The sequence below is a fragment of the Diaphorina citri genome, unplaced genomic scaffold (assembly GCF_000475195.1).
Source record: "Diaphorina citri unplaced genomic scaffold, Diaci psyllid genome assembly version 1.1 scaffold1405, whole genome shotgun sequence".
NCBI classification, from domain to species: domain Eukaryota; kingdom Metazoa; phylum Arthropoda; class Insecta; order Hemiptera; family Psyllidae; genus Diaphorina; species Diaphorina citri.
In genome coordinates this window covers 24487-46900 of record NW_007378831.1, presented here as the reverse complement: position 1 = coordinate 46900, position 22414 = coordinate 24487, and the positions used below count along the sequence as shown (strand labels likewise).

The 22414-nt window shown below is 35.9% G+C and overlaps 1 protein-coding gene across 1 annotated transcript in view; it reads right to left on the bottom strand.

The window, feature by feature from the left end:
* LOC103515723 (potassium voltage-gated channel protein Shaw-like) overlaps positions 1-22414 on the bottom strand; it is a gene marked incomplete at its 5' end in the record, with an annotated part of 61250 nt that overhangs the window by 17158 nt on the left and 21678 nt on the right. The window contains one exon of the mRNA XM_008480661.1: positions 15284-15388. Within this exon, the coding sequence (XP_008478883.1) occupies positions 15284-15388 (105 nt within the window). The remainder of the gene's footprint in view (positions 1-15283; positions 15389-22414) is intronic.

Genomic DNA, 22414 nt, shown 5'->3' with positions numbered 1-22414 from the left:
AAAGTCCGCCTCTTGGACCTAGTTACCAATGGAGGGCCTTTTAATGGATATCATTTTCCTCAAAATGTCTTTATTAACCCTTTTGTCACATGGTACTCTTTGACCCAGACTTCCATAACCCGGCGTAGTTTTGTCCAAGGCCACTGTGGTTCAGGATCATGGATTGTTCTATTCCGGGAGGGTGCGGATTCAAATCCCAACCAAGCCATAGAATATTATCATCATTACTTTTTGATGATTTGACCACAATAATGGAAATTTTCACGGTGGACTCAAGGCTTAGAAAATCTTTAGTTTTATTTAAGCAGCATAAACAAGTACATACGTAAACGCTCTTAGTTATGCCAATGCTCTTCGACCTACACAATTCACAGCCCAGCAAATTTTGATTCTGAATCATCGGCCCAAAAGAGACCCTGTAAGTTGTAAATATGTAAACCATACACGTGCCAAGCTCATCCAATCAAAACTTTAGAAATCTTCCTGTCGAAATATTTAAAACTTCGCCCACATTCTAACTTATAACTAAAGTGTACGCTATAAGTATAGCTTACAACTCAGAATCTCGAATAGTTTAATAATAAATTAGCTCTCATTGTTCTATTGTTTGAGAAGTTCTTGAGCATACTTTATTGATGAGTTTGTTTTGCTGGTGAATTTTAGGAAATAAGTGAACAAACAAGGGCCCCGTGTTTGAATAATGTTAAGTGGAATAACTGGTATCTATGTAGGTAGAGATATTGATAATGATAATTTATACACTAGAATTCAGAACTTGTTTCTAACTCTTGAGAACTAAGTTTTGAAATTAAAATAATAATACTGATAATTCTACCTATATCCACCAGTATACTTCAATATTGAGAGAAGAAACTGATAATCTCCCAACTTCATTTGAATTTTGGGGACGGCATGGCTATGGCGTAGCAAGAAAAAGAAGAAGAAGGACAAGTAGAAGAAAAAGAATCTATATAGCACTAGTAGCATTGCAATACATACAAAATGGTAAACAACAAAAAATATTCTGTAGATATATGACTTAGGAGGCAGACTATAGCTTTCCTAAGCCAGATCGAAATGCCGATCCCAATAACGTTTAGTCTACAAACTGGGAGGCTGGCTGATTGTTCAATCCAAATATATAATATAGTGAGGGCCCCGTGTTTGAATAATGTTAAGTGGAATAACTGGTATCTATGTAGGTAGAGATATTGATAATGATAATTTATACACTAGAATTTCAAACGTGTTTCTAATTCTTGAGAACTAAATCTTGAAATTGAAAATTTAATTCTACCTATATCCACAGTATACAATAGTATACATACATACCCTATGAAACTTCAATTGAGAGAAGAAACTGATAACGAGGTTGGGAGACCAACTTCGTTTGGAATTTGGAGACGGCATGGCGATGGCGTAGCAAGAAGAAGAAGAAGAAGAAGAAGGAGGAGGAATAGAAAAAGAAAAGAAGAATCTATGGCACTAGTAGCAATGCAAAACATATAAAATGGTAAACAACCAACTAAAAATATTCCGTAGATAGGTATATGGAAGCAGAATATAGCTCTCCAAATCTGCCAGAGTGCCAGACTAAGCCAGATCGAAATGCCGATCCCAATAACGTTTAGTCTACCAACTGGGAGGCTGATTGTTCAATCCAAATATAGTATCTACACTTCATATTGTAGGGTCTACAATAAAGTTCTGTGTGAAGAGAAATATACTGCTCTGTGTATGACATTGAAATGTTGAGCCATTATTTATGACCCGCTAGTTCTACGTAAAGATATTCGAATAAATCAAACAACAACAAACCAATAGAACCCATTTTCAAAGCTCTAAATAACATTCATCGTGAATTTCAACACCAATCTATCCAAACTCTTAACCTGTTCGCGGTATTCGCGTTTTGTTCGCGGTATTCGCGTTTTGTTCGCGGTATTCGCGTTTTGTGCGCAGTATCCGCGGAATCTATCCAAACTCTTAACCTTCCTCACTTTTGAATGTCTAAATTAACTAGAGTATCCACTCCTATGTTGGGGGTTGCGGTACCTACTGTAATCTGATAAGATTGTTTGGACTGGATTGAAAAATTAGTTAAATTAGTTAAAGTTTTAGGACCGGTTGAAAATTAAAAGTTGTGACCCAGAATACGCCTGTTAAACCATTAGGCAGTTTACATTGAGGTTTCGATGAATATTCTAAAGTAGGTAAATAAGCGATGATTTGGATGAAGTTTCCGACCATAATATGTATTTGGGGACCCCTGGAACAGCAAGAAGTACACCCATGTCTCCAATTCCTACTTGCACTTTTTTTTTTATCAATTCAACTTTGACCTAAACTTTCAATTATTAACCCCTTCAAATCAGTCTGACGTGTTAATTTGAACAATGATGGACTCTTACTTTCTATTTCCACTGAAGATTGCAGTTTCGAATAATTGCACTTACGGGGTGGTGTAGATTTGTAGTAGAAATTTTACCAATAGCTTATGGGACCCCTTTGCATGTAAGTACCTGGCACAGTGGCACACTACTGATTATAACTCCCAGACCCAAGGGCCGGGACCACACTTTGAGACAATCGATGGTTAATCAACCAATTAGAATGTAGCATTTTTTATCAAAGTTTAAAATGCTATGTTCCAATTGGTTCATAAATTTCAATTAATTGATTATCTCAAAGTGTGGTCCTGGGCCTCAGTCAGGGGACCACATTCCAGGGTTCTGGGTTCAATTCCCGGAAATCTCATTTTCTCCCATCTATCCAAACTCTTAACCTTCCTCACTTTTGAATGTCTAAATTAACTAGAGTATCCACTCCTATGTTGGGGGTTGCGGTACCTACTTGTAATCTGATAAGATTGTTTGGACTGGATTGAAAAATTAGTTGAAGTTTTAGGACCGGTTGTAAACTAAAAGTTGTGACCCAAAATACGCCTGTTAAACCATTACGCAGTTTACATTGAGGTTTCAATGAATATTCTAAAGTAGGTAAATAAGCGATGATTTTGAATGAAGGTTCCGACCATAATATGTATTTGGGGACCCCTGGAACAGCAAGAAGTATACCCATGTCTCCAATTCCTACTTGCACTTTTTTTTTATCAATTCAACTTTGACCTAAACTTTCAATTATTAACCCCTTCAAATCAGTTTGCACACTATGTGAAGAAAAAACGGATTCCAACTAAGACTTGTTAATTTGAACAATGATGTACTCTTACTTTCTATTTCTACTGAAGATTGCAGTTTCGAATAATTGCACTTACGGGGTGGTGTAGATTTGTAGTAGAAATTTTACCTATAGCTTATGGGACCCCTTTGCATGTAAGTGCCTGGCACACTGCTGATTATAACTCCCAGACCCAAGGGCCGGGACCACACTTTGAGATAATCGATGGTTAATCAACCAATCCGAATGTAGCATTTTTTACCAAAGTTCAAAATGCTATGTTCCTATTGGTTCATAAATTTCAATTAATTGATTATCTCAAAGTGTGGTCCTGGGCCTCAGTCAGGGGACCACATTCCAGGGTTCAAATCTCATTTTCTCCGTAGTGAAGCTCTGTACCCCGAGCTACTACACAGCTACTTGAATGTACATAATCAATTAATAAATGATACATAATCAATTAATGTACATAATCAATTAATTATGTATTTCTTAATGACAAACGACACACGATGTAGTAACGGGTCAATCATAAAGTAATCGTAACATTTTACTAACCAAAGACACTTCAGCCATAGTTTTTTTCTTCGTCTTCGGCTAATCAACTAGTTTAACAAGTGAACTTTTAATATTAAGAGCTAAGAATATAACTATTATTTATAATGTAGAGGCACCAATTAGAAATCCACAAGTTTGAAACAAAAATACATATAGGAATAGGAAGATTATTGAGAAAGAGAGAGAGAGAGAGCGAGAGCTATTAGGACAATCATTTTAAGTATGTTCGGCTGTTCGCGTATGTTGTCGATAATAAAATCGATGATTTTATGATCGCTTTGTTTTTCCTATGTAATTGCTGATGTCAATCGGATAAGCCATTGTATTCGTATAGGAGGACATAATGAATTATTTGGCCACGCCCACCCTTCTATACCACCCTAGTATGCATTTGTGCAATATCGTCGACCATATGAACCTAATAGTAGGTAGTACCTACAATTTACAATGCATAATTGCATACATATGTAGTTGCCCGCAGTGCATAGATAGGTATAAATACCACAATGAGTGAGCAGTTAACCGCTTTTCCGAGGAAGTTTATACCTAGTAGGATGGAAGAAAAACATCCTTTTCAAAATATGGATTAATCTTTCTACAGAAAAGCGCATTGCATTGTCATGAAAAAGCCATAAAGGGATGCAGTCCATAATGGCACACAACAACACAAAGCTTTGTATGAATATACGTAAAGATAGGGGTTGGGCGTTGGGCCTAACTACACATGAACAAGTCTGCTTGTTAGGCCTATCCATATCTTGGAGTTTATAAGTTCAGAGTTCAATAATTTGGCAATAGGTCTCGAGTTAATTAAATGAGAGGATGGATGTATTATCATTTTAAGTATGTTCGGCTGTTCGCGTATGTTGTCGATAATAAAATCGATGATTTTATGATCGCTTTGTTTTTCCTATGTAATTGCTGATGTCAATCGGATAAGCCATTGTATTCGTATAGGAGGACATAATGAATTATTTGGCCACGCCCACCCTTGTATACCACCCTAGTATGCATTTGTGCAATATCGTCGACCATACGAACCTAATAGTAGGTAGTACCTACAATTTACAATGCATAATTGCATACATATGTAGTTGCCCGCAGTGCATAGATAGGTAAATACCACAATGAGTGGTACATCCTAGTAGGATGGAAGAAAAACATCCTTTTCAAAATATGGATTAATCTTTCTACAGAAAAACGCATTGCATTGTCATGAAAAAGCCATAAAGGGATGCAGTCCATAATGGTACACAACAACACAAACTTTTGTATAAATATACGTAAAGATAGGGGTTGGGCCTAACTACACATGAACAAGTCTGCTTGTTAGGCCTATCCATATCTTGGAGTTTATAAGTTCAGAGTTCAATAATTTGGCAATAGGTCTCGAGTTAATTAAATGAGAGGATGGATGTATTAACTCATAATTACCCGTGTTTACCTTAATGGTACGTTACCGTCTTATCTTCAATCATAACCTACTCTACCATGCTAGCCGTAACCCAATATACCTCGATAGAACATTAGAATTGAGATGTGCTTTCACCATACGAACCTAATAGTAGGTAGTACCTACAATTTACAATGCATAATTGCATACATATGTAGTTGCCCGCAGTGCATAGATAGGTAAATACCACAATGAGTGGTACATCCTAGTAGGATGGAAGAAAAACATCCTTTTCAAAATATGGATTAATCTTTCTACAGAAAAACGCATTGCATTGTCATGAAAAAGCCATAAAGGGATGCAGTCCATAATGGTACACAACAACACAAACTTTTGTATAAATATACGTAAAGATAGGGGTTGGGCCTAACTACACATGAACAAGTCTGCTTGTTAGGCCTATCCATATCTTGGAGTTTATAAGTTCAGAGTTCAATAATTTGGCAATAGGTCTCGAGTTAATTAAATGAGAGGATGGATGTATTAACTCATAATTACCCGTGTTTACCTTAATGGTACGTTACCGTCTTATCTTCAATCATAACCTACTCTACCATGCTAGCGGTAACCCAATATACCTCGATAGAACATTAGAATTGAGATGTGCTTTTTGTGATCGTGTCACGATTCATTGTGCAACACCTCAGTGAAACAGATCGAATCTCGCGTTGCAACACGAGCTGTCTGGTGCGCTATCGTACTGATATCTGGTGCAATATTATGGATACCCAGTCCTGCCGAAGTATTTGATGTGGCAGTCCATATTTCATATCTCTGCTCAATAGGGCAAAATGTATTTAATGAATAGCTTCAGGTATCTCATGCTACGGTTCAAATTCCGACTTTAATGAATGTGAAATCTTAATTTGCATGACCAATTGTGGCAATCACCCTCGATACCATTTCAACTGGTTTGAGGTAAACTTTGTGTTGGGTTTTTCGCTTAATGAGAACCACCTAACGGGCTGAAATCTGAACTTTCTAGTTTCAGAAGAAAAAGAAATATTCTTACCAGACATTTCTTTCTTTAAGCAAAGTAGAAAGCCCAAGTACCTAGGTAGCCTATAAGTAAGCAAATATATACCTACCTAACCTATGTCGTAAATAAATGAAAAATAAAGTCCGCCAACGCGCCAACTAGGTACTTGCTAAAAAAAATTCTCTATGCTGACAAATTTTATTGCTATGTAGGTATGTACAATTTTTTACGTCCGGAGAGTCGAATAGTCGATCTCGAAATAAATACCATTATTTTCTAAAGAAGATCCGCTTTCTAAAAGAACATTGCAGACATATTTGTGTAGGTATTCATGTAGGTGCCATTTCTATTTTATTATAGCTCTCTACTAGGTACTAATAATATGTCGGATCTACTTATGTTAAATAGGACTAGATAGAAATAATTAACCACAGTAAAATCTTAACCCTACTTACGTATATGTTCCTACTCGTGATAATTAATCAGGTAAATCAGAGAACTATCGGAAGTAGATAAAAAAATTCTCTATGCTGACAAATTTTATTGCTATGTAGGTATGTACAATTTTTTACGTCCGGAGAGTCGAATAGTCGATCTCGAAAAAAATACCATTATTTTCTAAAGAAGATCCGCTTTCTAAAAGAACATTGCAGACATAATTGTGTAGGTATTCATGTAGGTGCCATTTCTATTTTATAGCTCTCTACTAGGTACTAATAATATGTCGGATCTACTTATGTTAAATACGACTAGATAGAAATAATTAACCACAGTAAAATCTCAACCCTACTTACGTATAAGTTCCTACTCGTGATAATTAATCAGGTAAATCAGAGAACTATTGGAAGTAGAACTCCATCTAATTATCGCCAAAAATAATCGAAATCTTACCTTCAACCAGCTGAGAGTTAAAAATTATCCAAGGGGTAAGGAAAAGGGTTGAAAACAGTCACACCAAAATTGCACTACATTTTCACTTTTCACTCGAAAAAAATAAACAGTAAAAAATTAGTTCACCAAACTTTCGAAAAAAAAAAAATTAAATCACTCGAAAAAAGATTTAAAAAACCTCACACTAACTTCGCGGTTTTTTTACGTGGTTGACTCCATCTAATTATCGCCAAAAATAATCGAAATCTTACCTTCAACCAGCTGAGAGTTAAAAATTATCCAAGGGGTAAGGAAAAGGGTCGAAAACTGTCACACCAAATTTTGCACTACATTTTCACTTTTCACTTGAAAAAAATAAACAGTAAAAAATTAGCACCAAACTTTCGAAAAAACTAAAAAATTAAATCACTCGAAAAAAAAAAAAAAGATTTAAAAAACCTCACACTAACTTCGCGGTTTTTTTACGTGGTTCGAATAGTCAGAGATCCATGGCACTGAGTTACTGATAGTACACGGCATACCTGGCATAGTTGACACAGTTACTATAGAGATAGTAGAGGGGAAACTGAACAGGATTCAGGATGTGTAGGGGAAGTACCGGATACACTGTGAACTTGCGGGGCATCTGAAGGTAATTTGATTATGCCGCGCCGTGCCGTGCCGGACAAAGTGAGGTAAAAATTTTGCCCCGGCCCGGCTTCCCCTTCTGACGCGACGTAACGTGTTAACCTGTGTAGTTTAAACTTAGTTTGCCAGCCTAGTTAGCTTGGAGATTGTAGCGCTTCTGCCTTGTAAGCGTTAGGCTGCGGGTTTGATTCCCGCCCGGGGCGGATTTTATCCTGAACGGATAATGTTCGCTCTCGGAACGGCTGGCTTTCTTCTATCCTGTCTTTCTTCTCTCTTCGATTTCGGGACTATAAGATCAAATTTATTTTACTCTGCTGTCAAATATTTTTCTTTTGACCGAGGTCCAAGTTTTGACTCGACGGTTAGCTTGTTTGTTTGATCCATGAGGACTCTATCTGTTCATCCGATTTCAATGTTCAAGACATAAAGCAATCTGCCATTGCTTCGAGCTCTTATGACGTTCGCACGCCTCCCGGTACTTGATGCCAAAAGCGTCCCGTAGATGGTAGCAGCTCCTTACTATGTTTCGCATTCACAGTGCTCCTCAATTTTCTTCAATTTCATCCATTCTGTGATGAGCTTCACAAGAATCCCCACAGGTATCGCTGTAGGTATCGTTTTCCTTTTCTTTCCCTTTCCCGGTCGAACACTAGAATTATAAAATCTTGAAAAAGTAGACTGGAAATTTGGAAAAAATGGACTGGAAAACCGGGAAAAGTCAGGGAATTTCATTTTTCCATTTTGGTAGTCACCCTGTATGAATTTGATGGCACATTCTTCTCTTTTGACAAAATTTTTGATGGCAAATTCGAGGGAATCAGGCTGTATGTCGTAAATTATTGGTGTAAAAAAAGTGGATATAACTTTCGAAATTTTTTGATATTGGCTTGTTAGAAGCGCATATTTCGTGAACCATCCTTCCTAGAACCCTTACATGTCATGTACACCGATTGATTTCTCGTGAAAAGTTACATAGGAAAGACTCCTTGGTCATCTTAAATACTCTAATGGAAACTCTTGTAAAGAAAAAAAAAAAAATCATGTTGAAATATTTGGAGATATCATGACCACATTGCAAAAAGTATAGCTTGGTACTCGCAGGCACTAGTAGTACTGAATACTGATATCTGTCATCAATAGCATTGTTTTTAGTTGACATTGTGATAAAATTTCAAAAATTCCATCAAACGACTATCAATGTACCTACATAATTATACTGTATAGGTTGATAGAAAATATTAGAAAGTGGAAACTACATTCAATCACATACAGACATTAGATTTTAATTAATAATGTAAAAACTAGAAATAAAAACACGAAAATCAAACTTTGAAGTTGAACAAATTTCATTAATCAATCAGACATACATTCCAGTAGCTATTAATTACCTACATGACACTTGAATATTTTTTTCATCAATTATTTTTATCACTCCGTTTTTTATCCTGACTGATTGCTTTGTTTTCAACATGATGGCTTCAATCGATCATAGGTTATCTTTCATCAGAAATATTGATATTGCAGGGCTGCGTAATTTTTTCACATTTTGAGTATCTATTTCTCTATTTTGACTCCCCAACAGATCTAGATCTCTTTGAAATTTTCTAAGTTTTGAAATGTCACACCGAGGTCAGAGGTCAAAAAATCTCTCTTAGAATCTATAGGTAGGTACTAGTTACTTTTACTTATTTCACGTAATTTTTCCTCATGATTGACACAGGTACCTAAATGAGTATAACTATCTATTTGCATAACACCAAGGTGTTCAGTGAGCATACAAGCCAAATGTTTTGATCTTTTGGCTGTTCATTTAGCTAATAATGAAGTTTTGTACATAATATACTTACTCGTTCCAACTTTTACCATCACAATCTAAATGGGTAGTTTGGGAGTCAAATGGATAACATCCGTATTACTTTTGGTGTTTCTCTCTTCAATGTGCTAAACACAATTTTATGTTAATTTTTTTATAATCTCTAAAAAGTTGATGTTGACAATTTTTATTTTCATTATAATAATCATTTATTTTATGTTCAATAAAAAGAAAGTATTCTGATTACGAAAATATTGAAGTTCATTTTGTTAATAGAGATAGATATTCTACATACTTTATAGTCTTTTAAACAAACTATTAGTTGTTCGCGATATTCGCAGTTATGGGTTCGATCTCAGGCAAACGCAGATTTTTTTCAGCTCTTTTTTTACCGCAAATAATTGATGAAAACAAAATTTTCGCCTGCGGCCGGTCCTAAAAATTTTGGTTTCTATAGATTATATAGCTCACAATTTTTGCCTACGGCGCTGTTCCTCATTCTTTTCGTGTTAACCTTCATCCCCCAGGATGTGTGAATGTGTAGACCGAAAAATTACAAAAAAAAAAATGCGGCGCAGTTATTTCATGTGCAAATGGAGGATTTAAGCCCTTACCCTAGTGGGATGAAAAAAGCTTGGAGAATTAATGTTGAACAGGCTTGGGAACATTGCTTGGAAAAAAAAAAAATCTGTTGTGACGCAGTGGGAATAGGGTGTGGAAAATCTTCAAAAAGTAGACTGGAAATTTGGAAAAAATGGACTGGAAAACCGAGAAAAGTCAGGGAATTTTATTTTTCCATTTTGGTAGACACCCTGATTAAGCAACGTCGTGTGTGGTTTGTAAAATCCCACGGTGACATCAATCAATGGTGAGATGTCAAAAGGATCTGAACATACTCATGATTCATGATACCATAGGTACCTTCATATCTACAATTTCCATCACTTTACCCTAGGACTCCGTATATTTTTACCGCAGTTGATTTCAAAATTTCAGTGACTTCATGAACTTTTTCAGATAATGCCAACGGAAACAGAGAGGTCATGATAATGAAACTCAAACAGCGGGCTTTGTTTACATAGTGGATACCTAATTGATGAAAATTAAACTGCACGCACATTGTAGGTCATGATAATGAAACTCAAACAGCGGGCTTTGTTTACATAGTGGATACCTAATTGATGAAAATTAAACTGCACGCACATTGTAACTATTGACTCTTCCTTTTTTGGTGCGTGCTGAATTGCCTGTTATCCACATTGTCTGATAATTTCCTAATCACCTCCAGCCTCTATCCCTGCCCGGATTCCAACCACTCCCTCTTCTACTTATTCTTTCTGTGATAAGCTTTTAAGAGAATTAGAAGAGAAACCAAATTTAGTCTAAATTAACGGAACAACCTATCGCCTAAAGAAGGCACAACAAAAAGAACGAGGAAAGGTATTCGGTCGTAATAATAGGGAATGAAAAGAGGTGAAAATAGATTGGAAAATGGAAGTGTTATGAAAGAAAAGGATGTTGGAATAAACAGGCCAGGGAGAGAGGAGCTAGGACTATTACTAGATTGGCGATAAAAAATTATTCGTCCCTAAACTCCACTTCTTCTAAAAGCCTCCACTTCTCCAGAAAACCTCCATTTCTCTCTAAAAACCTCCATTCTCCATTTCTAAAGTGGCCTTACTTGGCAATGGGGGCTTTGTGAGCAATAGAAATTTACGCCTCGAACTTTACCTTAATGCTGCACCTCTAATGATCTCTTGGGAATCTTGTGTGTTTGCGTTTCAAATTGTCTGTAAATTTGATGAGATAAGACGAAGAAGAAGAAGAAACATTTGGTATGTCAATAATGTGCCTAACTTACCTAACTAAATAGTTATATGAACGGATAGACAGCTGCACCTCTAATGATCTCTTGGGAATCTTGTGTGTTTGCGTTTCAAATTGTCTGTAAATTTGATGAGATAAGACGAAGAAGAAGAAACATTTAGTATGTCAATAATGTGCCTAACTTACCTAACTAAATAGTTATATGAACGGATAGACACCTATTAACGATGGAATGAATAATGCGAATTTGGCACATCCACTAATGCATGGTGGATGTGCCAAATTTACCATGATGCCTCATTGGATTGAATGCACATACCTGTCATACATGTTATATAAACATTAGATATCCCCCTATAAATAGATTAATAGTTTGTTTAATAGACTATAAAGTATGTAGAATATCTATCTCATTAGGTATTAACAAAATGAACTTCAATATTTTCGTAATCAGAATACTTTCTTTTTATTGAACATAAAATAAATGATGATTATAATGAAAATAAAAATTGTCAACATCAACTTTTTAGAGATTATAAAAAAATTAACATAAAAGTGTGTTTAGCACATTGAAGAGAGAAACACCAAAGGTAATAAGGAATATAAGGATGTTACCTATTTGACTCCCAAACTACCCATTTAGATTGTGATGGTAAAAGTTGGAACGAGTAAGTATAATATGTACAAAACTTCATTATTAGCTAAATGAACAGCCAAAGTTCAAAGCATTTGGCTTGTATGTTCACTGAACACCTTGGTGTTATGCAAATAGGTAGGTATACTCATTTAGGTACCTGTGTCAATCATGAGGAAAAATTACGTGAAATAAGTAAAAGTAACTAGTACCTACCTATAGATTCCAAGAGAGATTTTTTGACCTCTGTCCTCGGTGTGACATTTCAAAACTTAGAAAATTTCAAAGAGACAATATAGATCTGTTGGGGAGTCAAAATAGAGAAATAGATACTCAAAATGTCAAAAAATTACGCAGCCCTGCAATATCAATATTTCTGATGAAAGATAACCTATGATCGATTGAAGCCATCATGTTGAAAACAAAGCAATCAGTCAGGATAAAAAACGGAGTGATAAAAATAATTGATGAAAAAAATATTCAAGTGTCATGTAGGTAATTAATAGCTACTGGAATGTATGTCTGATTGATTAATGAAATTTGTTCAACTTCAAAGTTTGATTTTCGTGTTTTTATTTCTAGTTTTTACATTATTAATTAAAATCTAATGTCTGTATGTGATTGAATGTAGTTTCCACTTTCTAATATTTTCTATCAACCTATACAGTATAATTATGTAGGTACATTGATAGTCGTTTGATGGAATTTTTGAAATTTTATCACAATGTCAACTAAAAACAATGCTATTGATGACAGATATCAGTATTCAGTACTACTAGTGCCTGCGAGTACCAAGCTATACTTTTTGCAATGTGGTCATTATTTGTTTGTACTCATTGTTTTCAAAGTATTGATAATGACAGGACCTGCATTATTAAGTATGTATTTATTGACTGAAGAAAATTGACTCACAACATTCGATACTTAATAAAATAATTTTCTTACTTTGAAAATAAGCTAAACAAAAATTTTGGAAAAAGGGCATTTCCAATAAATCAAAGTGAAAAATATCTTCTCCTCCTTTAAAGATTGTCTACAAAGCTTCCTAGCTAACCTAGGTTTGTGGTGCTTATGTCAATCAATTTAGGACCTTTAAACTTGAAAATTTATCACAGGTTGTCTTTACCTACTATGTAGTGAAGTGTAGAAGAAAGAAACTCGAGAAAACCACGTAACATAGAACCATACAACACAAACGAGTGCCAAGACTTCTGTACAGTTTGCACTAGATTGAAAGCAAAGCGCTAAATAACAAAGAAACAATTAAAAAATGACATCGTCTAACTTAACAAATAACAGCCTTAACATTTAAGCGAATCCCCAAAAAATACCTCTTTAAATATTTAAATCCTCTAAATTTTAGTCCTAAATCCTGTCGTCAATTTCTTAGGCCATCAAAAATCGAGCTTAATAATTACCTACTAACAAAGTTGCACACTATTAGTTACAAAGCTCCTCACGCCGAAAAATTGCTCTTTTTAAGCTGTCGACTATGTGTTGTGTGGACAACACATAGTCGACGCCTTCGATCGACGCGGTGAAGAGGTGAATCTATGTTGTTGAGGTAGTGTACAGTTTCAGTTGACGATCGACCGACGGGTTCTAGTATGTGTGGACACAGCTCTAGAAATGCTGCGACACTTGGCTGCGCCGTTTTGCACAAAATGGTGCTTATGTTACATAGTGCGATTATTTCCATACGGCCTCGATTCACTTGATTCCGAAACAGCATTAGCTAGCAGGATTCACTGAAAACTCATGAACGCCGACCGCCGGCTCAGAATTTCGCGTTTGAATGAAACTCCCTTCTGTCATCACTTGAAGCAGACGAGGCTGAAATTTGGACGCGAAAATTATGTTAATTGATTTTAAAAAATGACGTCACAAAACATTTGAATGTTTCAAAAGCACATCATTAAAAAAAGAAAAAAAAAACGAATACGAACAGCACCGCAATTTTATTTGTGCTCTTTACTCAACTCGTAATTGAAAACGAACAGTTTTGTTTAAATTGTTTTTCCTCTCGTTCAAATGCATTTAGGGAAACTTTGGGAAAGGCTATTAGCAGTAATACATACCCCTATAGGTGCCAGCTGTGTCATTATTTTATTAACGGTCATTATCTTTCATTGAAGTTCGTTATCACTCCTCTCTAACTCAATTTATCAGTCTTTCTCCTCGAAACTCCTATTTATCAGTTTCACTCCTCATTAGATTTATTTTCTTATTTGGTTGAGCCCCTATAATTTTCGCGGGCAGCCATTTTTTCGTGATGACGTCAGTTCATGTGTGAGTTCGTGATGACGTCAGTTCATGCGTAAACCCTGGCTGTTTCAACGTTATTTTTTTTTTGTGACCTTTTAGCGACATTTTAGGGGATTTAGGTACCGTTTTGGATGTTTTTGAGTGCGCCAATGTACTTTTTGGGTACTTTTACATCGGAATAGGACTCTATCTCGAAAAAAAATTGTCATTTGGTTGAGCTTCTATAATTTTCGCGGGCAGCCATTTTTTCGTGATGACGTCAGTTCATGTGTGAGTTCGTGATGACGTCAGTTCATGCGTAAACCCTGGCTGTTTCAACGTTATTTTTTTTTTGTGACCTTTTAGCGACATTTTAGGGGATTTAGGTACCGTTTTGGATGTTTTTGAGTGCGCCAATGCACTTTTTGGGTACTTTTCCATCGGAATAGGACTCTATCTCGAAAAAAATTGTCATTTGGTTGAGCCCCTATAATTTTCGCGGGCAGCCATTTTTTCGTGATGACGTCAGTTCATGTGTCAGTTCGTGATGACGTCAGTTCATGCGTAAACCATGGCTGTTTCAACGTTATTTTTTTGCGACCTTTTAGCGACATTTTAGGGGATTTAGGGACCGTTTTTGATGTTTTTGAGTGCGCCAATGCACTTTTTGGGTACTTTTACATCGGAATAGGACTCTATCTCGAAAAAAATTTTCATTTGGTTGTGCCCCATTGTTCAAAACAAAAGACTCTCTATGGTAGATGATATTCTGCAACTTTAATGCTGTACTCTAGTTTGGGAAAATGAATAAATTTTTTCATACAACATCAGACGGATAACATTACAATTTTATTTGTTGAATTTGTTCCTATCTACAGGTATACCTACACAATAGACTTGAATAGACTAAACCTGCAAAGCAATTAATATTTAAATTCAATTTTCATCGGGGGAAAATCGAGTTATTTCAATCAACAAGCAATTTTATTTTGATTGGAACATCTATGCTATGCATATGTCTACAGTCTACATGTTACGAGTATTCTTGTATTCTATAGGGTAAATCTGTACACTTACTTGCAGGTCTGTTAGGTACATTACTATTGTGAGCGGAAGATGCCAGTAGTCCTAATGAAGGCCCTTGCAAGGCTAAGCCGATCATGTTTACGCCGTTTATATTTCCTGAAAAATGATACAATACATTGAAGATTTCGTAAAAAATGGAAAATTAAAAGTAGTAATAAATATCGGAAGTAACGTACCTAGGCTACCTACAACAAATGCTACTCTGACCTACGGATTTAAAGACTTGGTAATTTTTGATGATACACCTAGGTAGTTTTTTTTCTGATTTGTAGAAGTGTATTTGGTAGTCCGTCCTTCCTTTATTATTACAATAGTAATAAAAAGGTATAAGGGACGGACTATTGTATTCGCTTCGGTGTCTGTCACTCGCTCGCTCGGTCGGTCGGTCGGTCGAATTTAATATAATAATTTGATAAAAGAAATAACAAATGGATAAATCAGAAAATGAAGTTTGAACAAGGGTATCTTTAGTGCCTACGGCATTCTCTTCCATTCAACTCTTGATGAACATCAGTTGTTCTTTAATACAGGATCCTTAGATTCCTTGGGGTTATGCTAATCTTTAACTGCTTTACGAGTATTAGGCTTTCAGGTTTCGTGCTGTTACAACAAAGCATGATGTTCAACGGTAACTACTCGCAGGTTGGATATAAGGTCGGAAATGTCTTCAAGGAGAACTTTCTCACTAAAAATAAATCATTTTCCAGAGAATTCACCTCTTTAAAATCTAACGACTTGAAAAATCCAGCGAGATTTCTTTAATTTAATTCAGTTTAATGCGTTCATTTTAGTCTGACTTCCAGGAAGAAGGAGACCAAATCTCGTCTTTCAAAGAGGTCAAAATAAATATGGTATAGTATGAAGACTATAAAGGTTTCTTCAGATATCCTCCGGGCTTGTTAGCTTTCACTTCACAATTTTCCCAGCTTTACACCCACAGTACCTCATTTTACACCCACAGATTTACCTTCACTCCTATATTTTATTCAAAAAAACTTTTCATTGTTAGGTAGGTTACGGATCTGATATTTTTATGATTCCTTGACGCTGTATTTTAAACTCTTAAAGAAGTTTAATACGTGCCTTAGGCCAGCCAGCAACTCACGATCAGGTAGACCTGACAGGTACACCTGATCAACTGTACCTGTCAGGTCTACCTGATAGTGAGGCTGGCCTTAGTAATGAGAACAATCAAAGGCCAAATGGAACAAACGGAAAGAAACATAGAGGCAAACGAGAACGTTGAAGAGAGAGAGAGGAGAGAGAATAGCACTTCAGGCTTTAAGGAATGAAAAATTCCAACTTTGAAATCAAATTGACAAACACAAATTATTTTTCTACTCCGAATTTTCCTTTTCTTGTTTTTCGATGAAGGAAAAAAAGGAACTTTTATATATTTTCGAAGGAGGAAAAAACCATTACACGTGACTTAAGCTCCTTTACGGGGGGCAAAGTGACGGATTTATATTTTCTTGCTTTAAATAAATTTCCAACCTTTTGCCTTTCAATACTTCACCTGCATTTGATAAGCCTTTATCCGCGCCTAGACATCGCATCGTTTAGTCTGTAGGTCGGTAAGTTTACCTAGAAGGTAAATATATGTATAATGTAGGTACCTAGGTATAGAATTCAGCTATTTTGTTAGCAAGGCAAATTGCCTTTTGCACTTACATGAAGTTACTAAAGTAACTTGAAATATATTTTTTCCCCCTCCTAAATACCTATATGAGACCTTGTTCAGACTGCGAGAGTAAAGGGACTTTTCAGTCTCACTCCGGCAATATAAACAGGGATGCAGGGTATATTTTATTCTATTCTAATGTCAGCTTTTCTGTTCTAATGTCAAAAAAGATCACTCTGTTGCTGATCTAACGAAGATGACGATAAACGCCGACGCTGATGGAACGGAAAACAAGAAGTCTCATCCTTCTATTCCTGCACAGCTTGTCCGTTTTGCTTGGAGAGGATTAAAATAGGGATTAAAAGTCGAGAATTTAAGGAAACTAACAAGGGTAAGAAACCCTATTCCCGAGATGGGATACTGCATAACTTGAATAGTCTACATTCTGCAGAGGGGATTGTTTCTTGACTATTTTAAACAGTGACGAAGTTCGAGCAGAATCTGTTCTGGTGCAGGGGGAATCGAGAATACAATAGTTAGACACTGAATAAGTAGCGATCAGTAGTGACGTTATCAAAGTAAAAAGAAGGAAAAGAAAAAAGATAGAGTTGATAAAACTAATAAAAGAGCCTCTTGGTAATGCTGTAAAAATTGCAAGGAGTCACCTGTCGCCTGTTTACTTCTTCTTGCCATGTTCCCTTTCCTCTTTCTTTCTACCTTTTACCTCTCCATTTCTAAACCTCTCTCCGTTTCCGATTTCTCTCCAATTCTTGTTTCTCTTTAACCTCACACCCTCCTTCCCTTTCTCCCGTTCTTCTCCTTCGTTTTGATTACGCATTTACCCATTTACTCTCTTCCTTTGCACCTTTTTGTCATCTCAAGTGTGGACTAATGGTCGATTGTCCCACACTTTGAACTTTTTCTTCATTCCACCAAAATTATTTGATCTTACTCACTTTACATGGGTTCCAATTGATTTTGATCCACTGTAGGGTAGACGGACCTTTAAATCTTCAATCTCTCCCACCTCCCTTTCTCTCTCTCTCCCATTGTACCTTTTCGTCATATACTCCTCTTTCTTTCTCTCTCTATCCTTCCCTATCGCTCTATCTCCGTCATTCTCCGTCATCAGAATTCCCCCACCTCCTTTCTGTTCTTAAAAAATGGAAAATTAAAAGTAGTAATAAATATCGGAAGTAACGTACCTAGGCTACCTACAACAAATGCTACTCTGACCTACGGATTTGAAGACTTGGTAATTTTTGATGATACACCTAGGTAGTTTTTTTTCTGATTTGTAGAAGTGTATTTGGTAAAGACAAGTCATATCCAATAATTCTTCCTTTTTCAATCAATATCCAATAACTTCCTTAATCCTTCACTAGGTACCTAAACGCCTACTGAATCTTACATAAAATAGGTATATTCTAAACTTAATTATTTGATCTCTATAATTCTCTTTTCACACAGCTTAAATATTTCAACGAAAACGTCAAAGACGTAGTACCAAGTATACGTATGAGAGTCTGTAGGTCTGTGTCACTTTGTAGGTACATACTTACGTAGGTAGAATCCTTCACTAGGTACCTAAACGCCTACTGAATCTTACATAAAATAGGTATATTCTAAACTTAATTATTTGATCTCTATAATTCTCTATTCACACAGCTTAAATATTTCAACGAAAACGTCAAAGACGTAGTACCAAGTATACGTATGAGTGTAGGTCTGTGTCACTTTGTAGGTACATACTTACGTAGGTAATTTTCAAAGAAAATGGAAGGTGTAATCAAGACGAAAATTTTCTTGTGAACTTTTATCAAACAAAAGTTAATTAAAATTAAAAATTCAGACCTGCTCGAAATTTCTCGAAAAGCAAGTCGTCTGCGACGAAGTGAAGTTTTTGTTTTGACAAACATCAAACCTTGTTTGAAGAAGCTATGTTGTTTGAACTCTCAAACACAAACATGTTTTTAATAATGTTACGAACTAGGTTAGGTTTCCAGGTAGGTATGTTTTTAGAATGAATTAGAATACTTAATCGAAAGATAGTTACGAGCTATGGACTGATAAATAATGATAATTAACCACCAAGAACAAGGTAGAAATGAAGGTAGTTCTATTTATTATGTTAGGGCGGTCTCTTCCTGATCCCTTATGTGCCGCGTCCATTTTAATTTAGAACTATTGCACTGCTTATTGCAAGGTAGTTCTGAGTGGATTGACACTCACCGTGATGTTTCATCTTCCGAAGTGAACAATGTAACGTTAAGAATCAAATGTTGAAAATCATTGACATTTAAAAACCTAGGAACGTTGAAAAAATTTATTCATTTTCCCAAACTAGAGTACAGCATTAAAGTTGCAGAATATCATCTACCATAGAGAGTCTTTTGTTTTGAACAATTGGACCAATTGGGGTTGTAGTATCATTTCTCATTTTCCTGCTTATTTTCACCATTGACCATGGTATTATTTTATCTTCAAACTAGGAATTTCTTTTTTTTTCACTAGGTTAGGTTTCCAGGTAGGTATGTTTTTAGAATGAATTAGAATACTTAATCGAAAGATAGTTACGAGCTATGGACTGATAAATATTGATAATTAACCACCAAGAACAAGGTAGAAATTAAGGTAGTTCTATTTATTATGTTAAGGCGGTCTCTTCCTGATCCCTTGTGCCGCATCTATTTTAATTTAGGACATAGGACTATTGCACTGCTTATTACAAGGTAGTTCTAAGTGGATTGACACTCACCGTGATGTTTCATCTTCCGAAGTGAACAATGTAACGTTAAGAATCAAACGTTGGAAATCATTGACATTTAAAAACCTAGGAACGTTTTAAGTATTTAGGAAATCACATGGAGATGGTAAAGGTTATTGCTATTCATCAATATCTTGGCCTCGAACCATCAACCCTCGACTGACGAAACCATGACCTTAACTACCACACCGTTAACATACGAATGAATCTAATGATGTTCAATTCGCAAGATTGCATAGTTCTACCTACATACATAGTTATTATCCAGAAGTCTAGAACATTTCGACATATGAGGTGGCTTTAGTCTGGAGGCTAAAGATCACCAATAAATAAATTGGTTGTAATTTATTCGTAACATTGGTGAAAAAAGACCAAGAATGTCAAGAATTCTGTCGATATTTTGGCGAAGAAAGAAAACCAGTACCTACATGTGATACAGCCAAAAATCGAGAGAGAGAGGTAAATATGTATAAGAGGAAGGAGATAGAACTGTTAAAACGTGCTAACATTTCTAGTGGATGTGCCTTTACCTTGATACTATGTACAAAACAACGCTCTTCTAATGTTGCACATTGCATACTTACTGCACTACCAGGCGTTCATACAACGAGAGGGAGTATGTGTGTGAGAGAGAGAGAGAGCGAGAGAGAGAGAGAGAGAGAGAGAGAGAGAGAGAGAGAGGGAGAGAGAGAGAAGGAGTAAGGAACCCACGTAAAGTAGGTAAGATCAAATAATTTTGGTGGGAATAAGAAAAAGTTCAAAGTGTGGGACAATCAACCATTAGTCCACACTTGAGATGAAAAAAAGGTGCAAAGGAAAAGAGTAAGTGCGTAATCAAAACGAAGAACAAGAATGGCAGGAAGGGAAGGAGGGAGTGAGTTTAAAGAGAAACAAGAATTGGAGAGAAATCGCAAACGGAGAGAGGTTTAGAAATGGAGAGGTAAAAGGTAGAAAGAAAGAGGAAAGGGAACATGGCAAGAAGAAGTAAACAGGCGACAAGGAGGGAAAAGAAATGAAAATTTATATTTCTGCTCAATTGAAAGTAATGTTTCTTGACGGATTCATTGAGTTGACAAACTTTAACAACCTCGTTATGGCTTCCCTTAGTTCTCTTCTTCTTTGATGCTATATTCCGTTCCAACAGTGTCGGCGTTTATCGTCATCTTCGTTAGATCAGCAACAGAGTGATCTTTTTTGACATTAGAATAGAATAAAATATACCCTGTTTCCCTGTTTATATTGCCGGAGTGAGACTGAAAAGTCCCTTTACTCTCGCAGTCTAAACAAGGTCTCATATATGTATTTAGGAGGGGAAAAAAATATATTTCAAGTTACTGTAGTAACTCCATTTAAGTGCAAAAGGCAATTTGCCTTGCTAACAAAATAGCTGAATTATATACCTACCTATTGTATAGGTACCTTACATTATATTCTTACCTGCTAGGTAAACAGTCTGTAGACTAAACGATGCGATGATGTCTAGGCGCGGATAAAGGCTTATCAAATGCAGGTGAGGTATTGAAAGGCAAAAGGTTGGAAATTTATTTAAAGCAAGAAAATATAAATCCGTCACTTTGCCCCCCGTAAGGAGCTTAAGTCACGTGTAACGGTTTTTTCCTCCTTCGAAAATATATAAAAGTTCTTTTTTTTTCCTTCATCGAAAAAGAAGAAAAGGAAAATTCGGAGTAGAAGAATAATTTGTTTTGTCAATTTGATTTCAAAGTTGGAATTTTTCATTCCTTAAAGCCTGAAGTGCTTTTATCTCTCTCTCTCTCTCTCTTCAACGTTCTCGTTTGCCTCCATCTTTCTTTCGTTTGTTCCATTTGGCCTTTGATTGTTCTCATTACTAAGGCCAGCCTCTTACTATCAGGTAGACCTGATAGGTACAGTTGATCAGGTGTACCTGTGAGGTCTACCTGATCGTGAGTTGCTGGCTGGCCTAAGGCACGTAAAAATATCAGAACCGTAACCTACCTAACAATGCAAAGTTTTTTGAATGAATATAGGAGTGAAGGTGAATCTATGAGTGTAAAATGAAGTACTGTGGGTGTAAAGCTGGGAAAATTGTGAAGTGAAAGCTAACAAGCCCAGAGGATATCTGAAGAAACCTTTACAGTCTTCATACTATACCAATATTTATTTTGACCTCTTTGAAACACGTGATTTGACTTCTTTCTTCCTGGAACTCAGGCTAAAATGAACGAATTACACTGAATTAAAGGAATCTCGATGGATTTTTCAAGTCGTTAAATTTTAATGATATGAATTCTCTGGAGAATAATGTCTTTTTAGTGAGAAAGTTCTAAAATACATCTGCTCCCACCCTACGAGTAGTTACCGTTGAAGATCATGCCCTGTTGTAACAGCCTGAAATCTGAATGTTTAATAAAGCAATTAAAGATCAAAGCATAACCACAAGGGATCCAAGGATCCTGTATTAAAGAACAACTGTTCATCAATAATTGGATGGAAGAGAATGCCATAGGCACTAAAATACCCTTGTTCAAACTTCATTTTCTGATATATTCATTTGTTATTTCTTTTATCAAATTATTATATTAAATTTAAAATGTAGGTATTTTCTTGTAAATAAAGATTGATTAAACTGTTCAATATAGGTAATAATAACCTGTCTTTTTTTAAGTCGATATTGTTGTTCAGAAAAACAATATCAGCCATAGGAAAAATACAGATTTGAGATTGCCTTATGAATCTAAGAAGAACGAAAGCCCAA